The sequence below is a fragment of the Gadus chalcogrammus genome, chromosome 15 (genome assembly GCF_026213295.1).
Source record: "Gadus chalcogrammus isolate NIFS_2021 chromosome 15, NIFS_Gcha_1.0, whole genome shotgun sequence".
Classification (NCBI taxonomy): domain Eukaryota; kingdom Metazoa; phylum Chordata; class Actinopteri; order Gadiformes; family Gadidae; genus Gadus; species Gadus chalcogrammus.
Window position 1 is genome coordinate 16,757,018 of NC_079426.1, and position 12,374 is coordinate 16,769,391.

The 12,374-nt window shown below is 41.4% G+C and overlaps 2 protein-coding genes across 3 annotated transcripts; one reads left to right on the plus strand and one right to left on the minus strand.

Moving 5' to 3' along the window:
• Positions 1-40: 40 nt before the first annotated feature.
• Positions 41-6,551, minus strand: abraxas2 (abraxas 2, BRISC complex subunit). Of its 2 annotated transcripts, none has more exons than XM_056608778.1 (9): positions 6,454-6,551; positions 5,438-5,528; positions 5,249-5,285; positions 4,916-4,982; positions 4,586-4,776; positions 4,154-4,273; positions 3,691-3,775; positions 3,460-3,577; positions 41-2,116 (listed from the first exon to the last, which is right to left on the minus strand). In XM_056608778.1, the coding sequence occupies exons 1-9, from the start codon at positions 6,523-6,525 to the stop codon at positions 1,566-1,568; spliced, it is 1,332 nt and encodes a 443-aa protein (XP_056464753.1). In that variant the 5' UTR covers positions 6,526-6,551; the 3' UTR covers positions 41-1,565. The 2 variants fall into 2 exon arrangements, with proteins under 2 accessions (XP_056464753.1, XP_056464751.1); XM_056608776.1 differs by having other exon boundaries at positions 4,154-4,276.
• Positions 6,552-7,619: 1,068 nt separating this feature from the next.
• On the plus strand, positions 7,620-11,431 carry eef1akmt2 (EEF1A lysine methyltransferase 2). Its single transcript, XM_056609272.1, has 6 exons — positions 7,620-7,757; positions 8,466-8,531; positions 8,791-8,905; positions 8,994-9,101; positions 9,828-10,044; positions 10,435-11,431. The coding sequence occupies exons 1-6, from the start codon at positions 7,648-7,650 to the stop codon at positions 10,530-10,532; spliced, it is 714 nt and encodes a 237-aa protein (XP_056465247.1). The 5' UTR covers positions 7,620-7,647; the 3' UTR covers positions 10,533-11,431.
• Positions 11,432-12,374: the final 943 nt, after the last annotated feature.

Genomic DNA, 12,374 nt, shown 5'->3' on the forward strand with positions numbered 1-12,374 from the left:
TATAGGTCCATCTTAAAGCCTTTGACGATTTGGTTAGAGTGAAAAATAACAGAAAAAAGAAATATCACATATAAGGGTGTGCAGTGTTTTCAATATCAGTTGTAAAGATGAAGCAACACATTACACTAGTGCGTTGTAAATGTGTAGCAAATAACAAAAAAAAACATTTTAAGAACAGCATAGATTAAAAAGTCATTGCAAATGCATTCTGTGTCCAGTTACGGGTGTATGACACAATCCTGAGTGGAAGGCACTGTAATCCAATCTAAAGCCACGGTATTTTCGTCAACGTCTACATACATAACAACTGAATGGTCAGGTTTGAAATGCATGAGATCTGATGTGGACTCTGTAGAAAGACAGAAAGTGATCTGCCTTGGTAACCAGGGTTACAGTACACAGTAAAAGAGGCAGTTGGCCTTCCATAATGAATTTAATAGATACCAAGTCCACAGACACAGCTTGTGTAACGTTAGTAGTAGTTTGCGGGGGGATATGAGCAGTCTGAGGCGAGTGTGCGAGGGATGACTTTTATGGAAAGAATAAACAGGCAGGTGCAAAGTTTGTGTTGTGGTTTTGCTCTGTGTTGCAGCTTTAGTGTAAGAGCCATCAGCATCTGGTAAAGCTACAGTATGTTTGTTTGCCCTGTGAAGACAAACCAATGTACAAAAAAAAGTGGCAAATATTTCCTCATTGTTAAAGCACAATATTAAAAATAAATCGGATTAAATCTGACTAGCTAAGTGCAGCAAAGCGCATTTGATGTCAGTGTTCATCTAAAGGAGACACTGATATCGTTGTTGATTATGCAAGTTTCACAAACTTGTTACTCTGACAAAAATACACCAGCACCTACTATAGAAGTGGAAGGATGAATGTGATTTAAATCAATTTTTACTTAATAGGCATCTCGACTATTTATTATAGACATACTGTGCTTGTATGAAAACAAAAACTACTAATGGACACCCAATATCAAAATGACCTAACTGTGCAATTTAAAAGAAAAAATTGTCAACATACATCTTTTAAAATAAAATAAAAACGTGCCTACCTCATAAGAAAAAGAAAAGTTTGAAGGCCGCTAAATATTTTTCCCTTTTCTTTTCTTAAATAAATTGAAGGCAAAAATAGTGCAAGAGGTAATGGTATCGTTGGGTGCTCAGAGATGCGCAAATAGCATGATCCAGTGGAAGTGAAGTAGCATGATCCAGTGAGGGTGAACTAAAGTCTGTGTCGTACCAAGAGGGCTCCCCAGATCAGTCGGCCACCACTGACACTGAAACAACACGCATCCACTACGGAGTGACCCGATGTTAAAAGAACACATTTCTCCAGTTACTCCCATTAAGTCTGCAAAGCCGGGGTTAGTTTTCCCCTAAAAATGGAGGTCAAACTACAGACGAATAAGAAACGCATATGGTGGAAACATCCCCCTGTGCACGCCTTTTCTCTCCAGGCCTGCCACTTCCTCCCTCGTACAGGAAATTAATAGTCTTTGATTAGGTTATCGATTCATCATACCAAGCTGTTTGGTGTCCCTTTGGCACACAGCGGCATGTGGTCTACGAGGTCTGTGAGCCCCGCACGTCTCCGTCAGGACTGAGCGCTGCTGGGCGCCCCTGTGCCAACAGGGGTGGCAAAAGCTGGGCTTCGCTTACCAAGTTCTCGTACTCACTACTGTCTTCGTCCTCATCTTCTTCGTCTTCCTCGTCCTCCTGTCCTGCCGCTTGTCTGTCCAGGGAGTCGGAGCTCGAGCCGTCGCCGTTACCCAGGTACGGTGTGACGGAGGGGAGAGTGGGACCCGAGCCGGCCCCGAGGCCTAGCCCGAGACCCATGCCCAGTACCAGCGAGGCGGGGCTGGGGTGGCCCGGGGAACCCACCGCCTGGGGCCGTGGCAGCAGGGCTGCGCTGGTGGGGGTGGAGGAGGTGGAGAGCAGAGCTCTGTCATGGGACATGAGGTCCTCATAAGAAGGAGGGTTGGGTGAGATGCCCGGCCGCTCGGGAGCCGCGGGGGTCTGGAAGGCTATCCTGGATGTTAGGGAAGCCCTGGACTGTTCCGTGTTCTCCTCTGGGCTGGACTGATGAAGATCTGCGTGCTGAGCCTCCCAGAGCTCTGAGAAACACAGAGTAGACACAGGAGCACATTCATGATCTCCTGATTCTTGTTGAAGTCTCATACGGGCTGTCACGGTTGAGGAATTTTCACCGCGGTGAAAAACAGGGGGCGCAATATCGCGGTATGCGATATTATTGCACAATTTTTTAAAATGCCGTTTAAGCGAGATAATGCACATTTAAATTCAAAACACACCCGTAACCGGAGTTTTGTCTGCGAACTTTTCGGACACAACGGAGCTGAAGGTTTGTGTGGAACCAGTTGCCATGGAGAATACGTCACCACTTTGCCAACAGTACGTTTGTTACTAAATTTATATTTATATTACTTTACTTTGTGTAGTGCCGAACAACTCCCCTTACCTGTTCTAAAATCAGCGCAAAGCACGGCCTCTTGGGGCTTATTGCTTAATTTAAAAAAGGTTATTAAAAAATCTCGTTGGAAGCGCGATGTATGCGCAGGCGCCGTTTGGGCATAACAATATGGCGGCTCCCGTTCAATGTAGTTTTCATCACCACCACCGGATTATGTTTGATTTATTTCATTACAGCACGTCCCCTAAACGTTACAACATAATCGACACGAATGAGCACAGCATCGAGCAGTGGAAACGTGGGTTTATTTACTATGAAGTTCGTATTTTTAATTGTTGAAATGAAATCAGCGGTGACGAGCTAGTTGTTTTGGTAGCGGCTAAATTAGCATGTCGCGATACTTTGTACAGGGGATCACGTCTGCGCCGAGTAGATGCGCAGAGGGTTGAAACAGCGCTTGTCCGGTCTGCTCACAAGAAGGTTTCTTTGGCCAGTTACTGTGATTAAACACGAGTTGTTTAATGTTTACAATGTATCGTTTTTCATGAGGAATATGAGATGCGTCCCCGGGACTCATCGATAGTGAGTTTAGTGCGTCCTTTCAGATATTAATGCGTCAGCGACGCAGGACGCGTACCTAGCAACATCACTGCGTAACTAAATGAATGAACGTTAATGAATGGGTATCATGGCAACGCACGTTTCATTCTAGAATTCCACGGTCAGTTTCATGAACGCGCAACCCGCACCAGGTCATATGCGGTGATCGCGATGGCCCATTATCTACCGCGGTGTGCTCTAAATATCGCGATATTTCATTTTTGCGATTATTGCGACAGCCCTGCCATTTGCGAGAATGACCATTCATCGGAATGTTCTACAGAAAAGTGAGATTCTATAAAGGTCATTTCTTTAAAAGAAGTGCCTATTTTTTCCTGTTTTAGATGCATGGATGGGGTAGCAAATGTCAACAACCTGAATAACTCATCCGTCACGGATTTCATTAAATGTCAATCGTTTACGTACTTTTCTCCTCCTCCGCCGTCTTCCGTTTCCTGAGATCAATTTGTTGTTTGATTTCGTTCACATCTTCTTGAATCTTCTCTTTAATGCGCTCGCTCTGTTCCACCTCTCCACAGACCGCCTGAGGGACAACAGGAAGCACATGGCCAGTTACCATATCTTCCTACCTCATAGCCTGCTACTGAATGCTCTCGCTATGAATGTGAAGTAAAACGCAGCGATTATGGGTCTAACCTGCAGTTTATCCTGTAGTGCGTTGTAGACTTGGAAAATCGTTCGAATATCCTTCATGACACCATCCTTGTCAAAGAACTCGGCTCTGCAGAGAACACCACCATCAATATTCCCGAATGGAAATCTGATATGCTTGCGTGTATTTCAGGACACCCTATCTGGTCAAAGCTCATACATTGAAACTATTCCTTCTAAATCACAAAACTGTCATAACAAGATGTGGTTTTAGATAAATAGAAGAAAGAAGATACATATTCTAGCAATCACATTTCCATATATATATTGAGATTAATCTAGGAAGGATTATTATTTTCCATCCATTTTCATCTGAATGATTGACCATCTGTTATAAAAACATACACAGACACTAATAATAATAATAATAATAATAATAATAATAATAATAATAATAATAATAATAATAATATGAACTCTCAGGGATGAGATTGTAAATATAACATACCCATTCTCCTTGATGACGGTTGCGTAGTTGAGCGAGGTGTTGGGCACTGAGGAGACTTTGTATTCCTGCTGGCTGGTATTACCGAGGTTCGGTATAGTTAGGGTGATCCTCTGGTTGTACCTGCTGGTTAGAGGTAACAAGTTAACAAAGAAACACTACAAGTATATCAGGATATTAAACCCAGATAAAGAAGAGAAAGCCAAGTATAGATAATTTCTGAGGTTAGATTACCTTCCAAGTAGAAAAAAAAACACGTTTTAACGCTACAGAAGATGGTTAAGTGACACAGTAAAATTATCAACTTTGACTTGTTATTATGGTTTAATTAATGAGCATGTCACCAACATGGTCAGTAAGCAAGTAAGCAGCGATTGTGCGTGTGTTAATAGTTTTGAAAGTGCCTACACCGTGGGGACATGCATTTATTATTACCTGCGGTTGGGCCTAAAGAGCACATACTCCAGAGCGTGGGTGGAGCTGTTGGCTGTAGAGATGAAGCTGAAGAGAAGGAAGACTAGGTCTGGCACGCCCAGCAGCTGGGTCAACTGTTTGTGGATGATCTGTTCCCTGAACGACATCTGCTGCGGGGTGTTCCTTCGGAACCGGTACCAACCAATGACATTCTGGCAAAAGGAGGGATTAGGTTGCCCTTGTAGCCATCTTATAGCACGTTGGCTCGCGACTTGAACAACGGTAATAATTGTGCATTGTAAAATAAAGGACAAAACAACGTCAACATGTGCAGACAAGAAAAACACTTACTTTCTGTCTGTCTTTAAGTATTCGCTTGAGACTTTCTTCGTCAACTTTGCCCGAATAGTCATAAAAGCTGTAAAATCAAACAAATATGTGTCAAGAGGCTAGATCTAGAATATGAATACCCTTGCTATTCACACTGTACAGAACCATGTAGCATAGGGCCATCTGAGGCCATACTGTCCATCTTGGATAGGTCGTTTTTTAAATCCATTTTTGTGTAACTGCTGAAAGCTGGTTGCACCAAACATTGAAATAGGAGTTTTAAGTTAAAAATAGTAAGTATTCATTAATGGACACAATGATCTTGATTTGTTCAGTCAATAATTTTGATCTTACCTAAATAACTGCGCGCAAGGGTTATGGTTATGAATTTCTGTGTAGAAAAATAGTATTGTTAATTAATTATGAGCTACCATCTTTCTAGAATTCCCATTTCGATTTAGCATATACTAAATTATTTACTTACATCCACCCCCAAAAATTAAAATGAGCAAACATACATTTTAATATGAGCATTTCACTTACCAACTACTTGAAGCAATTCTGCAGTGCTGATCTGGGTGTCACTAATGCTGACTGTCTCCTCTTGCCTTACTTCTCCTAACAGGAAGCCCTCCTTCAAAAACACATCGACCTTATTTAATATCGACGCGCGTCACATGAAGATATATTGCTCATGAATCGAGATGAACCTAGCACCAGATTATCGTTGCATAAGAAACGAACACACAGGAGCGTAACATAGAATGTACGGAGTCGCCTTGATAAATGGCAGCGACAGTCTCACCCTTTGTTGGTATTTGAGGAATGTTTGTAAGCACCTGTTTCAGGCTGACCTGGCTGGCTGGATAGCTTCAAGGTGGTTGATTAATTCGTATTTACGCTCAAGAATTCTAATTCAAAATTTCTACCGATTGATACACAGCTTACTATTAAAGATCAACATGTTAGACCCTGTTATATTGGCCTCTTTGGGTTAGTTTGAAAAAGATCGGCTACTTATTGTGACAGTTTGTAACTTTGGTTAGCTGTCAGATTGACCAAAACAAACGTGACTAGGACAAGTGTTACACAAGTAGATATACATTAGCAGGTTAAATCCGACACCGATGTTGGACACTTGAAACACTTAGAAACAGATGTTTGAATGTGTTGCATTCTGTAATCCGAGGGGCCAGTGACACACGGAAGTGTCTTCCGAGCTTCACTAGCTTGCTAGGTCCTAGCTAAAGGCTAGTCCCCAACACCCAACCATGGCCCCATGAAAACAGAAAAATACATATATAACATGCAAGTTGTAGTTCTGCAGGCTGCTGTTGGAGGCGTTAACCCCTCGTGATGTGAAACACGACATGTATATCGTATCTGGAATGTTTTTCAGTAAACGTAGCCAACGCCAGCTAGCAAGCAACAGGATGATGATGACACTGAAAAACAACACAGCCTAGCGATTAGAGCCACCCTCCAGCCCAGGACCGACCTTCGTTCACCAAAGCAAGGTTTCACCCGACCATGTTACGATATATATATCCAATACTTACATGGTCAGAATTACTGTTGGCGCTGTGGTAACACACAGAACTAAAAGTATAACCCGAAATGGAAGCCGCCATGATGGAAACGTCCACCGACCATCGGCCATACGTCACTCAAATATCTTGGTTTAAGGCCCCGCCCCCAAAAGTGGAAAATGGATTGCTGCATTCTTAAAAAAAACAATCGTCTCTTTATTATAAAACCGCCATGGAAACAACGCCGAAGAGTGGCTGAGTTCCGGTTGGCAAACTGCGATTTGCTGTTATTTCCTTTAGTGATTAAAATAAGAGCCATGTGGCTTCAGAATAAGGGGGGTAAACGGTGGGACTATAGGATACAATATCGGTTAATTTATGAATCATCACTTTCAATTGTTCCATCTTTGATAATAATCCTGTCGCAATTCGTAAAAAAAAAAAAGCTATTGAAGTGTATTACAAATTATTGAATTGCTTGACAGAAGATGGAATAGGCTGGGGTGGGGTTTCCTCTTTTGATACTCTTTGATTTGCTTCAGATATGGCTGATCACGCATACGAATGTATTTACCTTGATAAAGCAGGACACAGCTTGCATAGAAAGATGTGTTAAAAGTGAGTCAAAAGTGAAATCCAATGTTCAGATTAGTATTTGCAGCATATTTATATACTTTTTGGTTTGTTTGTTCCAACCAATAAACCAACCCCAATATTTGGCCATGGATTAGGATAAACCATTTACTGGGCAACATCAACAACAACAAAAAAGTTGTTCATAGAGCGATCATGTGTATTGAAGGTAAGGTTCAATATTCTGGATGGACCTCTTCAAAGCATGTCAATTTTCATTTAACTGAATTTAGCGGAAAAGATCAACCAGTTTTGGAATTGTTATTCTTGTTAGTTTTGAATGAAATCTCTAAACCCTCTGTTCGCTTTCCCAGCTCGAAGATGGAGGACCCGAGGAACTTTTGTCTCCTAACGTGGCAGTGACTACGGAGGTCATGGATGAAATACAATCCCCTGGCATCACTTTCCTACAATACACACAATCATCGGTTGTCTTGAGACCTTTAACGCCACTGTCAAAGCTCCACCGACCCATGGACCTATCAACCGACCATCTCCCGTTTGCCGCCGTGTATTCAAAGAGCTGTGACCCCCGGCCGCTGATTTGCATAAAGTACCCGCATGTCCCGACCCCTCCCTCATCGCTCCAGCATGGCCGACGAATCAGATAGTACACATGGAGGTCCGAACAGCACGAAAAGAGACGGTCCCAAAGGCGGAGAAGATGATTTCGTGCCTTCAAAGCTTGGAACAAAGCAGTAGTATGTAATAGATTATATCATAACATCAGATATGGGTTAACGTTCGAGGGTTTCTTATTCAGGCACCGAAAGAGCTTATTGCAATGTGAAAGTGTTATCTCTATTACTCATGTATAAATTAGCATATTAAAAGATTGTAGGCTTATTTATATATATTCTTTCCACCCAAATAACATTAATGCTATATGCGACTATTTGGCATCGATCTGTACCGCTGTGGGCTGTCCAGCTGGGTATCGCGAGACGTCCAGTTCTCGAGCTAGAACGACAGCATATCGTAGTTTCACGTTACATCCATGTTTATGAATAGCAACGACAATTTATTTACCTGACATTATATTATAGACTAATCATATGATATTATTAATGAAAAATATATTTATACATTGTTTAAATCGAGGTGTACACACACACACACACACACACACACACACACACACACACACACACACACACACCCTGCGCCACCTTGTGGACATCGCAAGAAACACAGCTGGTGTCCAGTTGGGTCACCTCATGGACTTATAAAGAAATAGGTTGGTCACCTGCAGATGTCCAATTCGGTAGTTCCTCACCATCCAGCTTGGTAGCGTTGGACATCCGGTTGAATGAGTCTGTAGTCGGCTGTGACTGCCTGTTTTCTTCGTTTTGACCTATTCGTCTGAATTATCAAAAAATGATTGTGTTCTTGTCACTAACCCTATGCAGCTGGGATGAAGCATACCAAACGGAATTGGAGACATTCAGAGACATTGGAGATGTAGGTGAGATATGGTAAGGATCAAAAAGTAATAATTGTGTGTGTGTGTGTGTGTGTGTGTGTGTGTGTGTGTGTGTGTGTGTGTGTGTGTGTGTGTGTGTGTGTGTGTGTGTGTGTGTGTGTGTGTGTGTGTGTGTGTGTGTGTGTGTGTAAATATATATATGTGTGTGTAAATAAACCCGGTTTGTATGTTTGTATATATAGATGTCTATATTTATACCCGTTTTATTTATTTCTGTGCAGACTAAGTTTTTGTCTTTCAAATTCTCCGAGGTTTGGTGAACAGAGCATGGGTCGTGTGATTCGGTGGATGGAGAAAGCAGAGATCCCCAAAAACGCTTCTATTCTGGATATTGGGACTGGAAATGGAGTCCTTCTAGTTGAACTGGTATGCAATTAGACTGGTAATGTTTTGGTTTGTGATAGCATATTTCAAAGGCTTTTTTCAAAACCCATTATTCCTTTTCTTTATCAAGGCTAAAGAAGGATATACAAACCTTACAGGAATAGATTATTCAGCAGCATCAGTGGCCTTGGCAAAGGATGTACTTCAGGCTGAAGATTTAAACAATATATCTGTGAAGGTGAGTTCATCTAACAGCTCCTATTTCACGGTCAGTTACAGCTATTTGTTAGACATCAACAATTCATGGGCTACTTTTTCTCCTTATTCAAAATAGTTTGAATAGATTGTACATCATGAGGTGAATTATGTACCTCAAGGGAAGTACAATCCGAGATGGCAGGAATTGACACATCTCCTGTTGGCAGACATTAACTGTTGGCGCCCAGGGCCATGGAAAAAAAGTTGTTCTGATGTCATTCAGGTTATGAGGGGGTTTCCTATCCTGTATGGAGTGTAGGAAATATGTTTCAAAGTCAATATTGACTAAATTCGGAAAGTAGCTGGTCTGTGGTAAAGGTTGTATGTGTGTGTTGACTGGAATATTGGCATCATGTCATTTTCCGTCAATTCAGAGTTGCATTTCAAGTTTAATGAAGAAGTGGAATGGAATTTGAGGGGGCGAGAAGCACAGGACAAGAGTGCTATATTACGTACAGCTGTGACTTGATCTTTCTTTTCAACTTATTTCATAATTCACCTTACCACATTAATCCTTCCTGTCCTTGAATGTCAGGGGCATAAACGCCTCTCTGTTTGTGTGCTGATAGATGTTATATTTATATTAACACAGGATCGTGCTTTCCAATTCCATATGCGAGTCTCAGTGGACTGCTATTTCTAGTTTTAGTTGCAGCACATTTGAAGAGTAAATAAAATTATCTGTTAACACAACCATGCATTTCAGGAGGTGGACTTCTTGAGTGGTTCCGGGGAATTGAAGGACTTTGACGTGTGTGTCGACAAAGGAACATTTGATGCAATAAGCCTGAACCCAGAGAACACCAATGAGGTCAGGATACGCTATGTCCAAGCTCTAGGTGATGCGCTGAAGGAGGGGGGATATTTTGTCATTACCTCCTGTAACTGGACAAAGGAACAACTGCTACATAGGTTCTGTTCAGGTAATGGATCTCTCATTCGTAACAGCAAAATTCATTCTGACGTATTTCCCCAAAACACTGGTATCAACAGTTACTCTATATTATGCAACTTTGATTGATACTTGTATTATAGGGATGTTATGCTTGTAATTTAAGTGATATTATGCTATCTTCTTGACGAATGATCTGCCCCCATGATAAATAGCAGTGCAACGTTAGCAACCAACTAGGTGTGTGTGTGTGTGTGTGTTTGTGCCACACTCAATCACTCCTTTTGTAGAAAGTTTCCAATGGGTCTTTATCAGACCTAGGACACATGCTTATGTGAGGCAGTTCTCTCTGCTTTAATGAAATCCTTTGTTGGCCGCATATTTTTAGTAACCTTACACTTTCTTTCCATGTTGCCGACAGGGTTTGAATTTGTTCAACAGTTGCCCACACCCAGCATTCAGTTTGGAGGCAAGACCGGTAACAATGTAACTGCACTTATTTTCAAGCGACTGCATTGACTCACACCATTCACTGCCCCATTCAGTTCTTAGTTTCAATGATTGTCTTTTTAGAAAAAAAAGTGCTTTTAATAAATGAAATGCATTATTTTTGTAACATGCGTCCTACTTGAATTTGTTTTCTGTTCATAGTTTTTGTTCAGCACACTTAAGAGGACCATTGTATTACACAGTAGAGGGTGCCATTTCTCAAACCTGGAATGGAGACACTTTTTTAATCAGAATTGATAGTGTACTGTTCAAAACATTTGCTCATCTTTTACATATATATAAATTGATAAACTCCTGCCTTGGATATGCGTATTTGGGTGTATACCTATTTGAGAATGGACATAGATGTTTCTTAAAGAGGTTACTTACTGAGATGTACGGATAAAGTCTAAATGAGGTTAGCTATTGCATGATGTGTATTAAGCAATATATTATTATGCAATATGAAACACAGAAAATATTACCTGTAGGTTGGACCCCATTAAAAATACTTATGCCTATGTCATATATTAGGATAAACCAAGGTTTTAGTTCATGTGAGAGATAAACACCTTTCTATTCTCAATTAATCTATGGTTTTTCACATCTGTCCTTGGAATCTTTTGTCGCTCAGTAAAGAGAAGGCTCTTCATATAAACTGTGCTGTACAAACACATGCAAAGTCAACCTGGCAAGGCACTGGATGTCCTTCCTGAATGTGAGATGGCAAAAACAATTGGGCAACAACTTCCTCAAAATAAAAGTTATTGCTCAAATTGAAGTGAAAGTATCTCCTCCTGGTTAAGATCAAGTTTGCTTGATTCATTTAAAATGGTAACTTTGGTCTTTTCCCTGAGGTCATTGTAATTATGCAGCCATATTTCATTTGACATGACCTGCCTTTTACATTAGCTGTTCTGATCAAATTAAATGAAACGGGATGCACCATTCCAAACTAGTACCTAGTGTAAAAGACAAAGTTCTCAGTAACTACCATTTCTTTACTTTCATAGCAAAGCCAATGTTCCTACCAACGTAGTCAAAGTGCTCTGGGCAGACAGTAGCATGCAGGTTCAGGTAGCGCCAGAGGCCTTGGTTGAAATTCCATCTGGTCCACTCGGTGTTGAGTTTGCATGTTTGCCTTGTGTTCAAATGGTACTGCATGCTCCCACCTGCTGTTTAAGCTAATGTGTGTCAGTGTCTGTGTGTGAGTATGGTGCCCTAGAAATGCTGTGCCATTCAGGGTGTCCCCTTTCTCATGTCAGCTGGGCCAGGCTCCAGCCCCCCATGGCCCTGGCCAAGATAAGCCGGGGAAACAAACAGATTGGTGGATGTTGTTTATGATGTCGGAGCTGAACATCCACAAATAAAGTTGGACCAGAAATTTCAGCCTGACCGCATGTGTGTCACATTCCCAATATATTTAATTGTTCCTTTATAAAGCTGTTAAAATGTACATCTGGTGTTGCTAAGGGGGCCAAGGCAGGCACATTTCAATTTACTAACCATTGCAAGGTGACCATTGAAGTTCGGGAACTAGACAAGATTATGAGGCATAAATTATGTCACAATCTACACCACAGTCATAATAAAACCAACAAAGCCCAACTGGAGAGTAAATTGGGCATATGGTTTCCTTCAGCATTGCCCCTGAGAGCTACGCCTTTTCCCACAAGTGATAGCCAAATATATTGTATTAAATCTGATCCCTGCTCCCAGTCCCCACAGCACCAAGATTTACCATGAATGTCATGCTTTCATTTCGGTCTCTCAAGTGGGACCCAGTACATATTTTTGTCCCACACCATCCCCTTGGAAACGTTTTGATGTTATTCTTATAGGATTGACGGACATGTATTAGATTTACAACAT